General features: G+C 32.0%; 1 protein-coding gene across 1 annotated transcript; it reads left to right on the plus strand.

Moving 5' to 3' along the window:
- Positions 1–21,747, plus strand: LOC108905271 (protein snakeskin-like). Its single transcript, XM_018708073.1, has 3 exons — positions 1–166; positions 18,775–18,895; positions 20,715–21,747. Exons 1-3 carry the CDS (start codon positions 125–127, stop codon positions 20,933–20,935), a joined length of 384 nt encoding a protein of 127 aa, XP_018563589.1. The 5' UTR covers positions 1–124; the 3' UTR covers positions 20,936–21,747.
- Positions 21,748–23,894: the final 2,147 nt, after the last annotated feature.

The raw sequence follows: 23,894 nt of genomic DNA on the forward strand, positions 1-23,894 counted from the left end.
TCTCTCAGTAGAAGGCGTCACAGCGTTTGTAAACAGTCACGCGTTTCGCTGTGGATCTATAGTTTTTCGTGAGGAAACTCAGTGCGGTTTTGTGTAGGAATTTGGAAGCACTTAAACCACCAAAATGGCTATCAGTAGGCTGTCGATCATTAAATTTTTGGAACTGGTAAGTTATGTTCTTAGCAGACAATGAGGGCGAGTTTCGATCGCTGTGGCCGCCATTTTTTATGTTTTTATTGCGTCTCAAAATAATTCACCCCTTTTCGATTTTCTTAGTGTATACTTAGATTTGCTACTGAAACAACAATTGCTTATATCTGTATGAAAACACCCGCTTAAACTGGAAATTAATAATAATATACCTCAACCAATTAAATTAATTGTAACCAATATTTTTCATATCATATAATATTTATATTTAATACTTGCCTTTCTTCAATTTCTTTTTAATTAGTGTCACAGATTTTGGATTCTTTTTTATTTGTTATTTAAAATGTCGCTTTGTACTTATATCATAAAATTTATAATCACCGCGCAATCCAAAAATAATTTATGCAGTGGAATATCCTGCTTCTTAATTATTGCAAATTAATTATTTATTGGCAAAGTTCTTTCTCTTACACCATATCCTAAAATTTCTTATGGTTACGCAAGTAGGACACCGAGACATATTTTTCTAAATTAAATAATAATTTATTTTCGTTTGGACCTCGGGTGAATAGATAAAACGTATCTAGTTTGAAAAATATATTTATTTTTATTATAGCGCATTTGAAAATTTGATTATTCTAACCACCCGTAGAACGAAATTTATAATTAAAAAACGCAAAATGCTTGTTATAACTCTTCAGAAGTTTAGGCAGCTATAGAATTCTTGTCTTCATATCTGGCGGAAGTGATTGTGACTTCCTTATTTTAGCGATAAAGGCATATTTGTATTATTACAAGAGTTAATATATTTACTAATATAAGTATACCGCTTTATAAAAAAATGTTAAAAAATTGTACTATTTACTATATACTAAAAGGAAATATAGCAGAAACATAATAAACTATAATGGATATCGTTAAACCATTTCGAAATTGAACCTTAAAACATATTTCAAAATTGTTCTCAAGTACTTACAAGTAAACATTTTGGAGCAACTAAATTTGAATAACGATCGAATAGTCTAGAAAGGCTTTGTATTTAATATTCCTCAAATACACTACCACCGTTTTTAAACGCACATGGGGAAGTAGAATATTTTATTTTAATTGCATTGCTATTGTAAATTATAATGACACAATTGTTTAAATACAGATTAGTAAGTCATAAAAATATATTAAGGAAAATATTATTGGACAAAAATTAGCGCAACTTCTTATCTTTGAACCCAAGTCATAATTTTATGAAATTGTAAAAATTATATTTACATTGTTTTTTACATAACATATATATCTTATTTAATTTTCGAGATAACTGACTAGAAAAGATTATATGAAACATCTTCTAAACTACGATTTTCTAACCAGTTGTTACTCTTATAAAATTGATTATATTTGCAACATTTTTGTTTGAAAATATAGTAAACAGTGTCCGATTTGCATAATAACGTCTGACATAATTTCTATTTATAAAATTTTTATATGGCTACACGTGAAATTACACCCTGAATAAATTTGAATTCATTTCATAGTTATATCCGTTCTTTTATGAGCGTTACAACAATGTACACGCGATTTAGTGGCAAATTACTACACAAGCCAAGTTGCCAGGAAATAATTCCATTCATTATAGGAGTATAGGGTAGTCATGTTTATTTTTATTTACAGTCTAGAAATTTTATGGTGGCATGCATGTTTCTTTGATGTCGTTCAAGCTTAGTGCGTCCCGAAATTTTATAATTATTAGAAAACTAACAACAGCAATAGCAGTGTAAACATAGAAAATCGACTTCAGTAGTTATTAGTTAGCTATATTTAGAAAAATATCCATGAATAACAAAATAATAACATGTTTTCTTCCTAAAATATTATTATTGTAATGTAATCAATATATTATTAAATTACGTTCTAAGAAATCATTACATTACTCATAAATATAAACATTATCATGATGCAGTGGGTTATTTATTTACTCTAGTGTAAACAAACATTTAATTAAATCACATCTAAAAATAAACATTGAATATACAAGTATGGATTTCCTTCCTATGGAATATTTCTTTCAACTGCATTGCTACGAAATCAACAAAGATAATGGTTATACATATACAAACAGAAAGTCAAACAGCATTAAGAAAATCTAGAATTTCAGTAATTAAAACTGTTGTAATATAGTCTGCATCCATAATATTTTTTTAAGTAACATAAACTGGAATTTTGTGAGCAATTTCATAACGTTTTATTTTAACTATTATTCAGTGATATTCCTCGAACAGTTACATAAATTTGTATCAAATAATAAGTATTAGCACATTATTAGTTACATTAGTTTACATTACATTAGTTACATTATTAAGTATTATCTATTACTAATTCATTTTATGGAAAAGAAAATTGGTGATATGATATATATTTTCGATCAAATTATTTTTAAGGTTCAATAAATTTGGATATTTTTTTATTTTGTTTTTTTTTTGGTAATAATCTGTTTTCTACCTGTATCGTTCCCATGAGTCTTAGATTTCAACAATTTTGACAGAAGACCTCTAACAATAGTTGTCAAACTAAGCAGTCATAGCTTATTATGTTTTTTTTCTCTGTGTATTTTGATAATGACAATACCATCGTTTAGTCAGCACTGATTTTTTCGAAAACAATTAGTTGTATGAAAAAAATGTAGAGCTAAAATTCAAGATCATTGCATTACTGATTAGATGGTGAAAATAAATTTTAAATTTTTTTTAGAGTAAGTAGTTAATAAAATTTGAAAATACGCATTTAACTCTTCATCAGCCAATAGCTCGGAAGCAGCGTTAAAAGCGATGACATATTTAAATTTGGCATCTTAAAAAACTCCCGTACCCCAAGTTGTATACCAGTATTCAAATTTGTTTGAAAATTATTCCTAAAAAATCGAAAATCTTTAACACCCTGTATATCGAAAACTAAGCATTTGTGGACCCACGTTCATAGGAAAACAAAGTCTTATTTTGACCACCTCAAAAATACGTCCCTAAATTCTTTGTACTGAATTTTGAATCAACGTAATAATTATAACTTATAACAATAATAGTTTTATTTTTATCACCACGAATCAGATAAGAGAGAAAGGGAAGAAATATGTACGAATTTTATTTTTAATTTTAAAATTGAAACATTTCTTTTTGAAAACAAACAAAATTATTATAAAAAAACTAGCTACACATTTATTTTAGTTTACAAATTCTTCATGCCAAAATAAGGTTAATGTCGACTATAGTCTGTTTAGAAATGAAACGAGAGTAATAAAAGCTTATTATGTATGCAAATCGTAAATAAATGTAGTACTGGTGCTTATATTCAATATTTTTATATTATGTATTATCGGTATAGATGAGGCGTACTTTTAACAAAACTTTATGCGATCGGCCTGTACTAAATTGTAGCAGGTAGCTAAAATTTAATCCCCGACAATCCGTCTTTGTCTATGCCGCTTCAATTTCTCAGTCCATTTCTCTTATAAGTAAACAATATAAAAACAGCATTTCAAAACATGAAGCTACTTTAAGCATCATAACCGGGTTAAGAGGGTTTTTAGTAATTCAAATAAAATTATTCAATATTATTATCAAAATATTTATTTAAATTTAATGAATAGACTTTTATTCCATAAAAAAATATATGTATTTTGAAAATTTAAATTATGGTGAGTAAATGTAGTGTTGTATAAATGTACAATAAAGAAAATAAAAAAGTAGGTATATCAAAATTCATCCTCTGAATATTCTGATGAATTATCTTCGTCTCCTAGATTGATAACGATAGGTTCCACAGTAACGTCAATTAAATTATCGAGTTCCCACATTTTCTCCTCTTCTATTTGTACGTGATGTGCCTATACATCTTTGCCAGTTGTCTGCAGTTACTCGTTCCAAGGAATTTTTTAACAAAATTTTCACGTCACTTAATTTAAACGTCGTATTATTTCACGCTACATCTCCTTTTACCTGCGCCCAGACTAATTCGATTGAGTTAAGTTCACAGTGATAAGGTGGTAACCGTTATTTGGCGATTTGTTGCCATTTCATCGATAACATATTTTTTCTGATCTTTATTAAGATTGACAAGTGTCAAAAGTTCCTTTTTCACCATATTTGTTTCAAAAGAAATGTTTTTTCCGGATAACCATTGAATTATATCGGCTTTCCTCCAAGCAGACGTAATCTGATAAACTCGACATTTTACCCAAACAATATTATATCCACTGGCATAATAGTCACTAAACACAAGTCGAATTTTACTCTACTGCACTAGCACGTCTTCGTATATTCAGCTCTAAGACTGGATTGATCTGTCATAATACACTGGCTCCTGCCCTATGATGTATCCAGTAAAATATACTAATGTACACCCATTACCTGTTAGCATTAGTGTTACCCGATAATTACCTGAAACGAAGTATTACCACGCCCATGGCCGGTTCTTATCTTGGGGTTTTATTACTCTCTTTCATTTCCAAACAGACTATACATCGCTCCTTTTATCTGTTCACATATAAAGTTTTTTAATGAAGATTACAGAAATAGTTTGCTGACATAGAATGAAAGTCTGTCAAAATTTCAATTGAATGTCGTTCACAATAAGGAACTGTTAATAATAATCTTTTTCTAAATTATAACTTAACTCTAATATCCTAAAAAATATAAATTAAAAATTTGATAAGGGTTAATTTCGCCCCAAACAGTATGTGTATAACCCTGACTTACTTTTTTTATATCGCCCTATATAAATGAATTAAAATGTTCCATTTTCAAGAATAGTTATAAAACAAATTTTTGAATTTTGAATAAAGGGAATAGACATGTATTCAACCTGAAATTATTTTGAAACTATCAACTAACATTTAACGGTAACTACGAGTACATATTACAGAATACAATTTTTTAAGTTAAACCTTGTCCAATTAAAGTAATTATTTTGCATTTAAAAACTCTCGAAACTTTTCTTCCACACTATTATTTTATTTCTTTATTTGTTAATATTCAATCCTAATTTTAAATACACAAGTAAGGAATTAAGTAAAAATATTGAATTTACAAAACCGCCACCAGCAAGTCTTCATTTTGTCTTATTCCAAGATAATAGAAGAATATTTTTCTGCAGCGGTGCCACAAATTACTGTCAGCGTGTGTATTAATTAAGTCGATTCATCGATAATTCCTTTATTGGTATTATCCTAAAAAGTGTTACAATAGCTCTAGTATGAAGTCACCACTATTTATAACAATCTTTAACCTCTAACCGACGTTATATTTACGAAAACAAGGCTTGGTTGCTAATAATTGGACAGTATTTAATTAAAACGGCTCGTTATCCAAAATACTCAGTGGGAATTTGTTTGAAAAATTAGTTTTAATAAATTTCATTCATTTTATTTTTCTAAAAAAAGTACCTACTAATTTATGAATAGTTTATTATCCTTTCTTCCAAAAGTGTTCACCAAATTTTAATTAATTTCCTGCTGATTTGTTATTGTAGACATTGGAGTAAATCTAACTTGGTATGGCATAGAAAGCATACAATAATTTCAAAAACAAATTCAATCCCCTTTATGGGACGATATATTTTTATATAGACAGGAAAAAACAAACAATTGAAAACATATTAAAGGATTTACTTGAACCGCAACTTTCACGTCAAATGAAGACAAAAATGTGTGTCAAGGCATTTACATTGTGTTGAAATTTTCCTGTGACTAAGACTTCAGCATTCAGTGTAATGGTCTATTAACATTTAACCCTGAACTTGTCTAACAAAAATAAACATCAAAATATAACCTATCTGAATCTGATTTTAAATCTGTCAAGCATTCTGCATATTGGATGTATAGTCTATTTTCACAAACATAGAAAAGGGAATGTTAGTTTTTCTTGATACAGTTAGTGAGAGTGTGACAATTCCATATATCTCTGTTCTTTCAAAGGGTTATCAAGACAGTGATTTTTTAGCTGACCATCCATAACTTTAATACAAATTGTGTGACTGATTTCATATTTGACATGTAGAAGTAACTGAATGCGGTCGACCTGATGAGAGCAATTGCGTTGTTGCTAGATTGCTACTTTTAACTTTTTAATTGAAACACCTTATATACTTTTACTCTTTTGGAGAAAACGTTGTCCACAATCGCAGTGATTGTAATAGTAGGACAGATATATCCAAATGAGTGTGGTATAAGCAGAATAGCTGAGACAAATATGGTTGTGAATTAATATCTCTTTGTAGCACATGAACCTTATGACGTATACTGTTGGATATACATTCCTTTCTATTAGAAATACCTATAATTTGTAATCTATCATTGTAACCTAGCATTTATGATGATGTCACTTTAATCGTAAGAATTCTTTTTATCCAAATAAATAAAAGTATGCAGCGTATACAATTAAATATAGAAGTTCTACTATATCTGAAAAAAAATTCAAAAATACAACTGATATCGTCAAATTAGCCATGACATTTCACCGCTAGGTGACAGATTTCAATCAGTTGGTAGAAAAGTTATAGATAATACGCCGTTTAAAAATATCTTGGATGTTTATTTTGTCAAAGAAATTTTTGCAGCCAGTAACCGATTTCTGACCACCTTTGTACCTGAGTCCATAACAATACCTTGGTCCCTATTGTCTGAGGATGGCCTGCAAAAGGTTGATCCATATACGGATAAATCTCAGATACTGCCTGTCAACGAACAATATTACTTTACAACCATTCAAATTCTAAACATTCTTTGAAATTTTTAGCAAATGAGGTTATACCTGTAAAGGAGCAGTATCTAAGTAATATACAGGGCGGCCAAATGAAAACGAAACAGAGCCAAATGGGTCAATATTGTAGAAAAACGCTCAGACCCGTCGATTTTAGATTAAAGGGGGACATTCTTTACTGCTATTTTTGACTCCGCCACTTTCACCCCCAAGCAAGGGTAAGCATCACCCCAAATTATTTAAATGGTATTGGGGGTTGAGTAATATTTCTTTTGAAAGCTCTTACAATTCTCTTTACAACAGACTTTAAATTTTATAATTCCGCCCAATACTTTGAAAAAAATTTACATTTTAAAATTTAAATTATGTTTAGTTGCTTACTTATTATTTAGTTGATTAAATGTTCAAACTGATGACCGCCCACTTCCATACAAGAATAAAGATTTTGTTCGAAACGTTCGCGTACATTTCGAAGCATTTCCGGAGTGATTCGACGGCATTCGTCGACGATTCTTTGACGCAAATCTTCCAGCGACGCTGGCTGTGTTTTATAGATTTTACTTTTTAGGTATCCCCACAAAAAGAAATCAAGGGGCGATAAATCCGGTGATCGTGGAGGCCACTCAATGCTGCCTCTTCTCCCAATCCAATTCCGTAGAAAACGTTGGTCCAAATACTGACGGACAATTAACGCATAATGCGGAGGAGCACCGTCCTGTTGAAAAATCAAATGATCTTCATCATACTCTGGAACATTTTCAATAATATCAGTCAAGGCAGGGTCAATAGCGTCTTCCAGTAATTGCAAATACATTTGGCCAGTCAAATTACCAGGTAGAAAAAAAGGACCCACCAGCCGGTCACCGAAAATTCCAGCCCATACATTTAATTTTTCCGGTTGCTGTGTATGCACCTCGTGAAAAACTCTTGGGTTTGAATCGGACCAATAGCGGCAATTGTGACGATTTACCGTCCCGTTCAAGAAAAAACTGCATTCATCAGAAAAACAGATGTTAAAAAGGAACTGTGGATCGTTCCCTGCTCGCTCACTCATTATTTCGCAAAATTGCAAACGGCGGTCATAATCATCCTCATGAAGTTCCTGGACTAAATGTATTTTGTATGGATGGAATTTATTCTTCTTCAAAATGGTTTGTATGCTAGTTCGATTGATCCCAGACACAGATGCCAGCTGCCTCGTACTTAATGTAGGATCAAGATGAACTTGTCCCAAAACTGCAACTTCACTAGCTTCATTAACTATAGGTTTTTCAATTTCTCGTTTTTTATTGGCTACGTTCCCTGTCTCTTGAAATTTTTTTACTAACTCTAGAACATACTTCCTCCTGACATGTCGATCTTGATGTTGTTCATTAAATAGCTGAGCTGTTCTATTCGCACATTTATTGTTCATAAAGTAAAGCGAAATGATATCTACCCTTTCCGCAATGGAATAAACCATAGTGTTTAATTTTCAAAAACACAATTAAATAAACTACCAACCAACGCTTCCAAATAATACTAGAGAATAATTTGGAATCCACTAATTTTACGTTCATTGTGTGTGTATAGCATCCATTTCTGTTTTTTACAATTGTATTTTTTTTTTACGAAAGTGATAACAAATCGCCAAAAACCAATGTAACCCAAGAAATACTAAATTTATACCATTGGCGTACTTAACTCGAATGACTGACATTTTTACCGTTGCTAATTGTTTGTACATAAGTTTCAACTTTAAAATGAAAATTTTTATTAAGTATTGGGCGGAATTATAAAATTTAAAGTCTGTTGTAAAGAGGATTGTAAGAGCTTTCAAAAGAAATATTACTCAACCTCCAATGCCATTTAAATATTTTGGGGTGATCCTTATCCTTGCTTGGCAGTGAAAGTGGCGGAGTCAAAAATAGCCCCCTTTAATCTAAAATCGACGGCGTTTTTCTACAATCTTGACGCAGTTCCTGAAAATGGCTCTGTTTCGTTTTCATTTGGCCACCCTCTATTAATTAATGTACCACGGCTAAGAACAAGAAGAAGAGTTAATTTCTTTTGAAAAAGGTATGAAAAATTATTTTGCGGTTTTAATGAGACAGGCGAGTTTAGTGTATTTGTACGGATTGTATAAAATATTTTTATTCTTTTATTTCTTGCATAATTTTATAGAAACGACCTCATTATCCACAAAGAACAGGCTTTTGTTTAAATGGCTAAGTAGTTGAGAATAGTTTTTTTTAAGAATCTATAGTAATTAAGGAATATATTTTTTATATTTTTAATGAAGGACTTAATTCATTTCAACTGGTACTATCTATCTTATTTCAGTTTGAAATCTTACTTTACTTTTTTCTCTCGACTAAGCGAAAAAATAGAAAAATCTCTAAATATTTGTTAGCACACTGATAGCGCAACATAACTGATAGCGACTTCTGTACAGATTTTTTAAGTAGGATTCTATAAATCCAGTAATGTTTACGTGTTTCGCTAGAGATGGCTGCGGCATCTTTAATCATTGAAGAAAATGGGAGGAAAGTATCATTTCCCAATTGGACGATTTGTCAAAAATTATACTTTATTATTAATAATATCTATAATTTCTGGAATACCTCGAATAGATATTATTTTGTTTACAGATTTTAGCCTTGTTAATGTGTGTCAGTTTAGTGGAAAAATGTTTTGTCACTGCAATACAGTAAAATACTACGCTACAATTTATCAAAAAGAAAAAATACGTGTCGCATATTTTTTAACTAATTTTCATTTTGTGAAAAAGTTGGGAAACACCTATATAGTAACTGTAGTGTGCCTCCTCAATACCCATCTGAGTCCGATTGATCTTTTTGAACATATGCATGGTGAATGAAACAAAACGAAATATTTGAAAAATATAAACCTAGTAATACCGTATTATAAGCGAACGGTCAATTAAAATAAACGTTAAAATTCTAAATACATCCCATATACTTTTCGAGAGAAAAGTTTCCAGTATAGGAACGTAGGCGAGACCTATGGCGTTCCTTTACATCAGTTCTAAATATAAACACCATTGCACGCAACACCGACAGGTATGGGCAGCCACCATACACCATATATTTCAAGGCCAAACTAATTTAAGAACATAAATTAAAAAATTGTCCCTCTTTCTCGTGCCATAATAAGTGATGAAGCTATGCAATAATTGCTGTTTAATATGCATTGTTTATACTGTCATGTAATAAGCAATGCAGTTAGTTTGTAGGTCATATGACTCATATCAGATTATTGTAAAAATTTAAGCGTTGTTGGGAGTTGCTATGTTTAAACAAATATTTATTATTGAGGTTTTAAATTAATGTTTATTTTGTGAATACTTTCCGACATTTTCACACTTTATCTTACTCTTTTCTATTAATACATTTTAAAAACAAGTGCAATCGCACTTTTGCGTTTTACGACTCGGGCAAAATTATTTATTTCATAAGAGTTATTCTTTTAAAATCCTGATAGCCACATTTTGGCAAAACGCCTTCATACGAAATTGTTACTAAATGAAAAAAGAGCACACCTATGCGTTAACATATTTTCATTGGTATTATCATTTACATTTTTTTTTCTGACCAAGGTTAAGGTGGCGATTATTTGCATTAGTGAAGTAGTTTCCAATTTTACTTAACACAAAGAAACAGTTTCTTTAGGAAATGTAAAAATCCCAAAGCACTCGTATGTCCACAGGACAGTGAAGAGTCTACTCATTTTTAATATGGTTGGCCTGCTCAATGTCACAATTATGTGTCCCCTTAAAACTGATTGTCTGGCTGTATTGATTTGTATTATTAATCCAATCAACAAAATTCAATTTAATGTAAAAAAAAGGGGGTCAATCATTGCAGACTATTTTTTATAATGAAGTAAAAGTATTCAGCTACAACATGTGTAAATTTCCGACTTTAATATTAATAAATGAGGTCGTAACTTTTTTTGAAAAAAAAAAAAAAATTCTCTGTTCCTGTCGTAGGACAATATTATTATTTTTAAAATTTGTGAAAAAATATCACCTTTCAAATGGCAATAATGCTATTGCGATTAAATTTCAACGACAAGAAAATGATCTACATTTTTCGACCCGAAAAGAGAAGTCAAAGTTTCGGTAGATTTTCCGCATATTTCCAATTATTTTGCAATACGCGCACAATTTGCACAGGAAAGTACAACCCTTAGAGAAAATTTTAAGCCCAAGAGGCACGTAAGTATATTACTGTATGATTTATCGAAACCTTAAAAAAAATGTCTTTTTGAAAAACGCAATTATTGCAAAAACTGTTTTGCAATTTTACAAAAATGCACTTATTCTACTTGCCAAGGACTAATATTCTGAAAGTTTCGTAAAAAAATCTTTTTTCGTTTTAAAGATATAGAAGTTTAAAAAAGATGCGTTATTTAGTTGTTTTTTTGCAATAACTAATACATTTGTTTATCAATTGACATCGGGCTCAAAATGTTTGTTATAAAAAGTTCTACAACTTTTGTCTAAAACACTTTTTTCTAAAACGTTTAATTTTTTATTTAACTGAAAAAAAAAACTGTTTTTGCGAACTTTGTACGCCATTTTGAAAATGAAACCCTAACATTCAGCTGGGGTACAGTAGTTCATTCAATTCTACGGAATGTTTCCTAATTTTCACATGTCTTTGTTTACTGAACTAAATTTTGGCAAAAAAAACGAGTAATTTCCACAATTTTACTGGCCTATATGTATACTGTCCGTTCACTCGATGCCGTACACACATCCTGGACATAGTAAGATAAGGTCAATTCTGTAATCCTGCAAGGGATTTCTCCCGTACTCCCTGAAGCCCCAGAATCTGCTACCACTTTACACATTTAGTAGGTTTCCCTTTGGGTGCGGTCCTGCAATGAAGTTTATCTAGAATCATGACATCTGAAACTAAAATCTCTGAAGGCGATTGCGAATGATGCGGAAGAATAGACTAAAGGCTCCAGTAAGTCAATACTGTGTTTTTCAGAAAAGAAAGCAGAAATCGTTTACATAGATCGTTCGAAGGTAAGCGATTTCAATTGTCCAAAGACAAACTAATCAAATGTAAAGTTGTAACAAATTTTGTGGCTTCGTAGAGTTGAGATTTCTGGTATGCATTAACAACTGCAGGATTTTAGAACTGATTTTATATTAGCTATACAGGGATGGCCAGAAGTACGGAATAAAATTCATATCTTTTGAATGAGTTATTTTTTTTATAACGCCGAAACACGTTAACTGATTTTGATTTTTTCCCATCTTTCGGTTATATAATAATTCATTTTTCTTCAACCCCCTAACCCCCAGCTACCCCTACTTTTTTTTCAAATGGAAACATAAGGCATGTTGAAAAGCTTATAGAAAACTAAATCCAGTCATACCAAATAAACAAGTTTTATTTTTTCAATAGCAAGTTTTTTTTCATTTAGAAATTGAAACAACTAGATAATCTACAAAAATAAACTCAATGTCGCAAATGCTGAAAATGTCCTCCATTCACTATTTGGCATTCTCCAAGACAATAGTAAAAGCTGTCCACAGCATTCTGAATGACTTCAGCTGGTAAATTATGCATCTCCGCCCTAATCTTGTTCTTTAAATTCTCAATATTATCCGGTCTGTCCTGGTAGACTCTTTCTTTCAAATATCCCCAAAGAAAATAATCCAGGGGTGTTAAGTCGGGGGATCTTGGCGGCCATTCAACTGTACCCCGTCTACCAATCCAGCGATTTGGAAACATTTCATCTAAGTATCTTCGAACATCAATACCAAAATGTGGGGGAGCGCCATCTTGTTGGAACCAAATTCTTTCATTCGGTATATCTGGATCAATTTCATGAGGGAAAATCACAGCTAGAGCAGGTATCAGGTCAAATGTTAGGAAATCCAGGTAGCGTGCGGCAGTAAGATTTTCTTCAAAAAAGAATGGGCCCAAGATTCTGTTGTTGATGATACCTGCCCATACATTAACTTTTTGTGGATGCTGCGTATGCGATTCGCATGTCCAGTGTGGATTTTCCTGGGACCAAAAGCGATAGTTGTGCCTGTTAACCACTCCATTTAAATAAAACGTAGCTTCATCCGAAAAAAGTACGTCTCGTTGAAAACCATTATTGTCGTCACACCGTCTCATCATTTCCTCACAAAATTGTAATCGCCTATCATAATCGTCTTCCAAAAGCTCTTGGACAAGACATACCTTATAGGGGTGGTATTTCTCTTGTTTCAGAAACATTCGAATTGCAGTTCGAGAAGCATCGTGATTGCGGGCCAATGAAACAGTTGAAGTATGAGGATTTTCAACAAGTTCTAATGCAATGTCTAATTTCTTTTCTTCATTCAAAGCACGTGCCCGTCCAGTTTTGGGCAAAGTCTGTACTGTACCGTGTTCCTCAAATTTGTGAAATATTTTACTAACTGTCCCTTGCGAGATTTGGTTTTCGGGATATTTCGCATTAAATAAATCGCGCACTTCAGCCTGACTTCTTATTTTGTCTCCACATCCAAGCAATATCAAGATTTCGATGCGTTGCCTTTCCGACAATACCATTGCAATTCAGTAAATAACTTGATTTTGACACAATAGTAACGTTTCGAACTCCAATTTACAACTAAAGCGAAAAATTAACCAGAAAGCCTGGCAAGTAAGTGGTGCCAAAAAAACGCAACATAAAAAATATATCTTTTTTGCGTTAGCAGTGATAGGTACAGTTTCAAATTCTTTATTTTATTCTGTGCAAATTCATGGAGGATAACACTGAAGATAATTAAATTTTATTTCACTTGTTAAGTAGGTGTTTTATACAACCCTAAAAACCTTGCTATTGAAAAAATAAAACTTGTTTATTTGGTATGGCTGGATTCGGTTTTCTATAAGCTTTTCAACGAGCCCCCTCATGCCTTATGTTTCCATTTGAAAAAAAAAGTAGGGGTAGCTGGGGGTTAGGGGGTTGAAGAAAAATTAATTATTATATAACCGAAAGATGGGAAAAAATCAAAATCAGTTAACGTGTTTCGGCGTTTTAAAAAAAATTAACTCATTCAAAAGATATGAATTTTATTCCGTACTTCTGGCCATCCCTGTATGTACAGGTTGTAACTGAGGTATTTGTGAATGTATGCAGGATCTGTGTATAAGCGTTTAGGTTCGTTGTATCTATTAAATTATCGATTTTTACGAAATCTTTAGTTAAGGTTTTCTAATGTTTATTTGAAGCTGAAGGTTGATTTTGTCTTTGAATACCCAAAATCTGCAATGAGCCCCACGTATGAATTTTTTTTCAGAGTTATATCTAAGGATAAACCTACTGAATGCAGAGTTTTGGTTGCTTTTTAGCTTTTAGGAGTGATTTTTTTTCAATTCAAGGAAACTGGAGATGATGGAGTATTTTCCATAGCAGGTTAGATTTCTAGGAGTAAACTATATGCATACAGAGTGTCCCGTAAAGTATGTTACAAACTTTGGGTGGTGATAGTACATAAAAAAATATGACTAAAAACTCTAATAGACATAACCTCTTAAACGCAGCTTTTTGAAGTTATAGGCCTTAAAAGGTGCAACTACAAAAGTAGTTTTTGTGACGTATCTCTTTGTTGGAAAAAGAAAACATAATGAAATTTTCAGGGAAGCCAATAAATAATGTGGATATTAATAAAATTGAGAAAGCGGAAGGGTCTTTTTTTTATCACCCTGTATCCTATTTTATGCCAAAAAAATTTGTCTGCAAAGATACAGCAAATATCATAAGATTTTTAGAAAGACCATTGAATTTAGAAATTTTTTTTTCTCTTGCATTTTTTATGTAAAATGATTAGTTTTCTAATAAATTTACAAAATGCAAAGGGAGTTTACTCACCGCTAGGTGTTAAATTTGACGTATTCAAAAAGTAGGCGCCTGTCACTTTTAACATAGTTGACATTTGTTACCATATTTTAATCGTGTCTGTTGACGAATTATTAATTTGTGAGTACAATGGCGGATAACAATCGTTTTACTAATCAAGAATATGCCGAAATGCATTTTATTTATGGATTATGTAATGGAAATGCAACAGCTGCTCGAAGAACATACATAGAACGTTATCCGCAGAGACGTCAGCCGTCTACACAATTATTTACTCGGATTCACAGACGGATTATTGAAACTGGTAGTGTGGTACCCCGTTACATACATTGTGGTAGAATTGCTAGAAGACTACCCGCGCAAGATGAACAAATTTTGAGATCTTTTGAACAAAATCCGGGAGAAAGTGTGCGAAGGGCAGCTAATCAGTTACAGCTTTCCAGAATGTCAGTTTGGCGTGTTTTGAAGGAAAACGGCCTTTATGCCTACCATCTCCAAAAAGTGCAACATTTAATGCCTGAAGATCTTCCCCGACGCCTAGAATTCTGCCGAATAATACTTAACCATCACCAACATAATGTGGAATTTATTAGCTCCATTTTATTTACCGATGAAGCCACCTTTACACGAGATGGTTTACTGAACTTGCACAATGCACATGCATGGTCAGACGAAAATCCTCATGCTACCATTGATAGTCATCACCAACACCGATTCTCAGTCAACGTATGGGCTGGAATAATAGGTGACTATTTGCTCGGGCCTTTCTTTCTACCTCAAAGGCTTGATGCAGTAGAATATTTAAACTTCCTAGAAAACCATCTCCCTGAGTTAATGGAAAATGTTCCTTTAAATTTGAGACAATACATGTGGTACCTCCATGACGGGGCACCTGCGCATTTCAGTGTTCATGTTAGAGAGTATCTACATATGCGGTTTCCTAATCGATGGATTGGAAGAGGATATAATGCACCAATAGCCTGGCCACCGCGATCACCGGACTTGAATCCTGTCGATTTTTATCTTTGGGGACACGCGAAATCTCAAGTTTATGCAACCCCTGTTGATACAGAAGATCAACTTAGACTGCGAATTGTAGAAACCTTTAATTTAATAAGAAATAGTCTATTCATATTCCAAAGTGTCAGATTTAACTTTATAAAGAGACTGACAGCATGTATCGATGCAGAAGGAGGTCAATTTCAACATTTATTGTAATAACATATTTTGTTTTAGTTCTGTTTTGGTTACTTAATTAAAAAAATTATTTTGGAAATTGATTGTACCTATCCTTAAAAATTCACTAGGCTTAAGAAATGTATGTAAATAATTCGGAAGCACTCATCTCTCTACATTTTGTAAATTTACTAGAAAACTAAATATTTTACATAAAAAACACAAGAGACAAAAAAATTTCTAAATTCAATGGTCTTTCTAAAAATCTTATGATATTTGCTGTATCTTTGCAGAAAAAATTTTTTTGGCAAAAAATAGGATACAGGGTGATAAAAAACACCCTTCTGCTTTCTCGATTTTGTTCATATCCGCATTATTTATTGATTTCCTAAAGCTGATTAGCCCCTGAAATTTTCATTAAGTTTTCTTTTTCCAACAAAGAGTTACGTCACAAAAACCATTTTTGTAGTTGCACCTTTTAAGGCCTATAACTTCAAAGCGGTGCGTTTAAGAGGTTATGTTTATTAGAGTTTTTAGTCATATTTTTTTATGTACTATCACCTCCCAAAGTTTGTAACATACTTTACGGGACACCCTGTATAGAGTTACATGGCTACATGGTACATTATGTGAAACAGTCCACGTTTTGTGTACGTGTGAAACAAAAAAAAAGGAACATTTTTTCCTAAATCAGTTCCTAAATGCTGTGCCATCCTTCAAAGAAGAAAGAAAGAAGTGAAACAAAGACATCAAAATTTATACAGTACAATACAATAGCAGCTATCTTCATGTAAGATTCAAATAAAAACTAATCATTGTGGTAGGAATAGGAGTGGTCTGAGGAGTTTCTGCTGTCAAAAGAAGTTATTTGAGATTAAATAAAAACTTTTACAGATTTTGATGGACCATTTATATTTACAACTTTTGTATCTCAGAATACATCATTTACGGGTAAAAGTCCAAATTATGGATATTGTTATATAGCAACCAAGCACATAATAAAATAAAAATAACTTGCATTAACTGTCGTTGAGCTCCTAACATTCTCAATAGTTTTTGGATTTGTACTCGTGAAACGTCCATTCTACAAAGAATGCCTAAGAAAAATGTTTTAATTGGAAACGATTCTTCAAAATGTGTGAAGGAAGATTCTCTAGAATTTACCGTGAAAAAACTGAACTGTACCACATTTAAATGTATGTGTTCAATGATTCTTGAGTAATTTGACCGAAAACTACAATCAGTCCTGATTAGACCCTGTATATTAAACTTACAATCCACTTCTTTTCTTGTATTTTCTTTGCCATTGAAGATTTTAAAAACAAGATTATTTCTAGGTGCATGAATCATAACTGTAATTTAACAGATCTACTCACTCTACTCATTTTATTGTTTGCCGAATGAACAGTTTTCTTAATAATAAGTGTGATGTCAGAATTGTTTCTATTTAAAAAATATTTAGGCAATAGGCATCAACTCTGGTTTTATTGCTTCTCGTTTTAAAGCGACTTAATAACAAAATCCTTGTATTTCTGATTTATATACAAGTAGAACTGTTTTATGTTTGATTATGATGTTACAAAAGTCGAAAGGAAAACAAATTTATTAATAGTAAATAATGATTCTTACACAATTTCTATGAACTAACTCTAACTATTGGATCATTTTAAATTTTATTGTCATTTACTCTTCTATATCTGATTTATTCAAAACTATAGTTAAATATCTGTGTCACACTGCTTCGTAACAATGGAAGAATTTCACCTTATTTATATGGAATATATGCTTAAACAGAATAATAAACGGTGACAAGCTTTGGCTATTAATAATTATTACGCGTCAATATACCATTGAAATTATAATGAATAAATTAATATAAAATTAATGAAGAGGTAATGTTATTACTTTGCCTTGATATTCTTGGTGTTAAGTAGTAAAATTTAAAATATGTGCCTATTTTTATAAATTATCACCAAACTTATGGGATCAGATGCTATTTATATATTTTTATTACTGTCGATTTAAATGTTGATCGCATAGATAACTATTTTTTTAAATATTACAAAGTAACTAGTGTAAAGTAATGACATTTCAAAAATAAATCATTATTGAATTCTTAAAATTTTTTAATTATGTCATCACACCATTGTTGAGAGACATAGAGACGTCAACAGTAATGTTTTTTCTATAAATTAAAATAATATTGAATTTGTTAATGCAATTTAACTTATTTGACAGTATTTAGAATAGGTGGTATACTTGATACCAAAATGATAGTAAACTGATGGGTGTCAGATATTGCAGATTCTTTGCTTAAAAGAAGTACAATATATTCATTAAATTATTTGTAGCTGCCATGTTTAAAACAATTTCTACATTAATCTACATTTTTATATTAAAATTATGAAAAATTTAATAAATATAAAAAATTAAGGCGACATGTGGTACATCGCATGAAAGAGGAAAAAACAAGCAATATTTTGTATCCACAGCTTACTTCGATGACAATTTGCTTTTTGTACGCGTAGAGGACGCAGCAAATTGCATACGATACTTCAAAAATTTGTTTACACCGGGTGAAAGATATCATTTTTGCCCGTCTAAATTTGCACTACCCTCCAACACTTCTATACCGATAGCTCAGTAAAACATATTTTTAACATAATCCCAAATGTATGAATTACTTTATGTCTTCATTCTTTTTATGTCATGAGTTTTCATTTCAATGGAAATATAAATGACAAACATTATTTTAGGACTATCGATTTTATTATAGAAAAGTAGAAATCTTATAACAAACATCTAGAGATCTTAAATAGAGATAATTATGTACTGTTTTCTTTTTTAGCTTATTGCCGTTTGTTGCATAGGGCTTCACTACAAGAGTCGTACAAATGACTTCAATGCCGATTCCCTTTCTGTAACTGCATTCGGAGGCTACATCATTATCCTCATAGGAGGTTTCGCAGGTAAGATCTCAAGTAATTTGTAGTCAGAGGTGTTAATGTTAAAAAAAACTATTTTTTTTAAAGTAGCCACCGATCTTGTTTTGAATATTATTGGTGAATCTACGTGAATCAATGTAAAGAGCAAAATCAATAAATAACACTTTTGGAGTTTTTCTATTTGTGTCATGTATGTTTCTATGTTACCAAAGTCAATGCTTGTTTTCATCTTTTTTAATTCACCAATAAAACTCCTGTTTAACTAGATGCAGAAGCGAGACTATTATAGTCGTTGTTCTGGTCTTACTTTATTCATCTATACTTGATTTTAAAAGCCCAACTTCTGCAGTCTTGCTTTATTTTTAAACTCCCGATATTGTTAAATCAAGATCTACATCGGGAACAAAACTGTTATCATTTTCAACTATTTTCTTTTCTCATTATAATTCGTAAAATTAAAACTGTTTTGCTTAACCCTGATTTAAAAGCAATAATCCTAATCCTAATCGATCTTGCTTTATTCCTCAATTCAATTTTTTTAAATCAAAAGTAAGTTCAAGAACTATTATGATTTTGATCTTCTCTTTTTTCATCCTTACTTACGAAATTGAAACAAACTTCAGTCACTTTGATCAGAAGACTGCTACAGCTTAATTTGTCTCGCTTTATTTATCAATTCTCGACATTGTTAATTCAGGATTAAGCTTAAGAACGAGAATTTTATGATCTTTCTGTTAGGTCTTCCTTTTTCATCATAACTCACAAAATTATACCTCGGTTCTGCACAACTTAAGTTTAATAGCAAAACTGCTACAGTCTTAGTTTTGATGTTGCCTTTATCATCAACTCTCACTTTGTTAAATCAAGACTATGGACTTGGTTGTGATCTTCCTGTCCATGTTCAGTTTAAAAGCAGTACAGCTGTAGTCTTAGTTTACCAAAATGTCATGGTTTATTAATCAACTTTGACTAAGTTCAAGAAAGATCGTTATGGTCTTGGTTGTGGCCAACCAATAACTAATTCACAAAATTGATTTAGCTCAACTTGAGACTATAGTCCTTTTACTTTATCCATCAAATTTTGACTTATTAACTGTTAAGACATACTTCAAGAACAAGACTATCATTATTTTGGTCTTATATTTTCATCATATGATTCACAAAATGGAAATTATATCTTGCTGTTAAACTGTGATTTAGAAACAAGACTTGTATACATTTGGTTTTGCTTTTAATTTATTCATTCGTCAACTTTCGATGCTACTAAATCTATATCAAGTGCAACAAGAAGACAGCTATAGTTTTGGTTTTGGCATTCCTTTCTCCTCATAGTCCACAAGAGTAACTTCTCTTTTACTCGAATATAAAAGCAGGAGTACTACAATATTCGTTTTGGTCATGCTTTATTCATCAACTTTGTTAAATCAGGATCAAATCCTTTTCAATTTTCGTGATAGTTTACAAGATTAAAACTCCATTTCATTCAATTCAAATTGAATTCAAAAGCAAAACTGATGGGGTCTTGGCTTTAGTCTTGCTTTATTCATCAAGTCTTGATTTTGTTAAATCATGCTCAAGCATCAGTTTGTTACAGCTTTCTTAGTATAATTAAACATTAAAATTCGACTCCCTTAAACTTAAAGTTAAAGTCAAATAAATTCAAATTTAATATAAAGACTTCAGTAGTCTCGGTTTGTGTTTTGTGTCTGATTAATAAAGTCCAGAATGTTTATTGAATTAAAATCATGTCTTGGTCTGGTTTTACTTAATTTGTTACTGCTTCTTGAGATTGACACATATCTCCTAACAGAAAGATAACTGGAACACACGCATTTGTTCACAGGCTACATAATGAGCACACCAATAAACAAAAGGATCGACATCTTCTTCAGCTTGGTTGGTTGCGCTATCTTCGTAGCAGCCGGAGCACTCAACATCCATATATTCCAAGATTATGGAAAAAGCGAATGGAAGGACTATGGCCTCGCCAAAGCTTCCCTGTCCATCATCAACGGAGCCCTCTTCTTGCTCGACTCCTTGCTCACCTGGAGGGGAGACTTTTAAACGTTAATTTTATTTTTTAACTTCATTTCGACGACAAATTTTTGCACAACTTTTTACCAAACGTTTCTTTGTATATAGTTTACGGTCACTTGGTTTCAGCTGTCCTTTATTTATTTTCAAAATGTCAACAGTGGCCTCTGTATGTATACCTCATCTAAACACAAATCAGTGTTTGTTTTCAATGTAACTGCTAGTGTATTAAAGGTACAAGTATATCCAAGAGAGCTTACGTGTATAGAGATTTAGAGTAGAGTAGAGATTCATTAAAATACTGACTATAATGAAACTCTACAGTAGATCTAGTGTCTTAACTATTTTTATACTATTACTTATTAACTTTTTTAAGTCTATTAGAAGTTAACTTTTGTATGCATCGTTTACCTGATGACCTGAATGTTTTTATCAAGAAGTAATTTTAAACAAATCTGTCTGAATATAAACAATACTCTAATATCATCAACAGTCGTCAGTTAAACGTTTCAATATTTACGAAAATAATACAGATGCTGAATATACCTTTTATATACGTATACAAAATTATTTTGGAACACCATTAATGACTATTTTTCTAATTCTAATTACGAATTATTTAATAAGTATTCCTGATCAAAATGACCTCGGGTAATTAGTACAACGTCATATTATGCAGTGCTGACCTGATATTTTTGTATATATTTTATACACGGATTTTTTAAACGTTTGTTGTATTTTTTGTAATTTATTAATGAGTGTTTTCCATTGTCTTGAGCTTTAAATGTTATTATATTAATGTTAAATGTATAAACAACACTGAATAAAAGTCTGGTTTAAAAGAAGTGTTTTTATTTGTGTTTATGTATAAAAGACTGATGAAATAAAATCTCAAATATAAGTTTTGATGTTCGATTCTTATTGCGTACTCTTATACCATTGTAAACTATATTTCAATTTGTTTCTTTTTCATTATCAGTGCCTGTAAGATTATAGTTACTGTTTATTTGTTTGATGTCACAATTGAATCATGTTCTAAATTTACAAGAAGATAAAAATAAATTTCAATGTATTTGTGCATAAGTATTTGTTGGGTTCTAAAAAACTTCAAAACAATCAGTTGCTGTTTAATACCTTTCACACCAATAAATTTCATATCGCTTGATAATTTATTGCGGTTAATCAAAAATATTGTTATAAAAAATACGAATTATTTTGAATTATGGAATATTATCGATCGCTAATGTCGACATCAATCAAACTTAAAAAAATGTATACAATATTATTGTGGTTCTTCTGGCATTCTTAAAGAGCCTCATTTGAACTTTGAATCATTTTTAATGGAGCATAATTATGTACAGGGTGAGTCAACGCTGTGGCAAAGTTGATTTGTCGCTAGCATACAGGGTGTTAAAAAAAGAGTGTAAACTATTTCAGGAGGTAATAGTATGAACCAAAATAAGCAGAAAAGTCTTAATAAACATGGGTCCGCAAAGTAACGGTTGCGGAGATATGGACCACTATTCGTTTTTCAAACATTTTATTTTATTAGGAATAAACCGACAAAGGAAGCTTTTAACAAACAAAAAACAAAGTTACAGAAGATGTTCAAAGTGCCCTCCGTCCATTTCCAAGCAGGCACGACATCTTCGTCTCAACGATATTCGAACTCTTTCGAAAACACCCTCCTTGGTTTGGATTTCTTGACACTTTTGATTAATCCGTAGCTGCAGCTCTTCCAGGCTATTTACAGGAGTACCATACACTAATGTCTTCAAATATCCCCAAACAAAGAAATCTAGAGGGTTCAGATCAGGCGATCTTGGAGGCCATAAAACAGGTCCGGCCCTTCCTACCCATCTATGTGGAAAAGTTTGGTGTAAATGCTCTCTAACGGCCATGGAAAAATGAGCTGGAGCACCATCATGCTGGAACCACATTTGTTGCCTCTGATTCAAAGGAATGTCTTCCAAAAACTCATACAGTGTGTTCTGCAGAAAGTTGAGGTAAGCAGCGCCTGTTAATCGGTTTGGTAAAACAACAGGACCTAGAAACCTGTCACCTACAATACCCATCCAAATGTTTAATGAAAAACGTGCCTGATGTCCAGATTCTATTAGAGCATGAGGATTTTCGTCGGCCCAAATATGCGTATTGTGAAAATTAAACACTCCATTTCTTGTGAACCCGGCCTCATCAGTAAAAAGAATGTTTGCAAGAAAACGAGGGTCTTCAGCATCATGACGTAGAAACCAGCGGCAAAAAACCAAACGTGCTTGATGATCATTTATTGGATTTAAGGCCTGTACTCGTTGCACATGGTATGGATAAAGCAGTTGCTCGTGAAGGATTCTCCAAACAAGAGGACCACTAATTCCTACCTCGGCTGATATTCTCCGCACACTCGTACCTGGATTCTGCTCTACCAGTGCTAGAATTTCTTCTTCTGCTCTAGGAGTGGATACCGACCTTGGTCTTCCGGATAAATGGCACTGTTTGCTCAAGGAACCGGTATCACGCAATCTTTGGTGAATTCTTCCAAACATGCGTTGTGAAGGAATCTGGCGATTTGGATAAGCGTCAACATAAAGACGTCGCGCTTCGGTGGCGTTCCCATTAGCACGACCATACATGAAATGCATGTCTGTTAATTCTGCGTTAGAGTAACCAGCCATAGCGAAAGAAAACTTGTGCACTGAGAACAACTGTCAAATACGTACTGTTTATTTCACTAAACATCAACCAACTATTATAAGAAAATACACAACGTTTTTGCAAAATAAAAAAAGGGGCTAAAAAACATAAAACATTCCATATCTCCGCAACCGTTACTTTGCGGACCCATGTTTATTGAGACTTTTCTGCTTATTTTGGTTCATACTATTACCTCCTTAAATATTTTATACTCTTTTTTTAACACCCTGTATAATGGAGGCAAAATATATCAAAATAGGTTCAGGTGTGGGGGCAAGAAATGCACATTTTAGAA

The sequence above is a fragment of the Anoplophora glabripennis genome, unplaced genomic scaffold (assembly GCF_000390285.2).
Source record: "Anoplophora glabripennis isolate ALB-LARVAE unplaced genomic scaffold, Agla_2.0 scaffold172, whole genome shotgun sequence".
Lineage (NCBI taxonomy): Eukaryota > Metazoa > Arthropoda > Insecta > Coleoptera > Cerambycidae > Anoplophora > Anoplophora glabripennis.

Bases quoted from the DNA above. Each gene is read 5' to 3' on its own strand.
- LOC108905271 (XM_018708073.1), top strand. From the start codon at position 125: ATGGCTATCAGTAGGCTGTCGATCATTAAATTTTTGGAACTG. The intron at 167-18,774 runs GTAAGTTATGTT...TTTCTTTTTTAG, and splicing joins TCATTAAATTTTTGGAACTG to CTTATTGCCGTTTGTTGCAT. The intron at 18,896-20,714 runs GTAAGATCTCAA...ATTTGTTCACAG, and splicing joins CCTCATAGGAGGTTTCGCAG to GCTACATAATGAGCACACCA.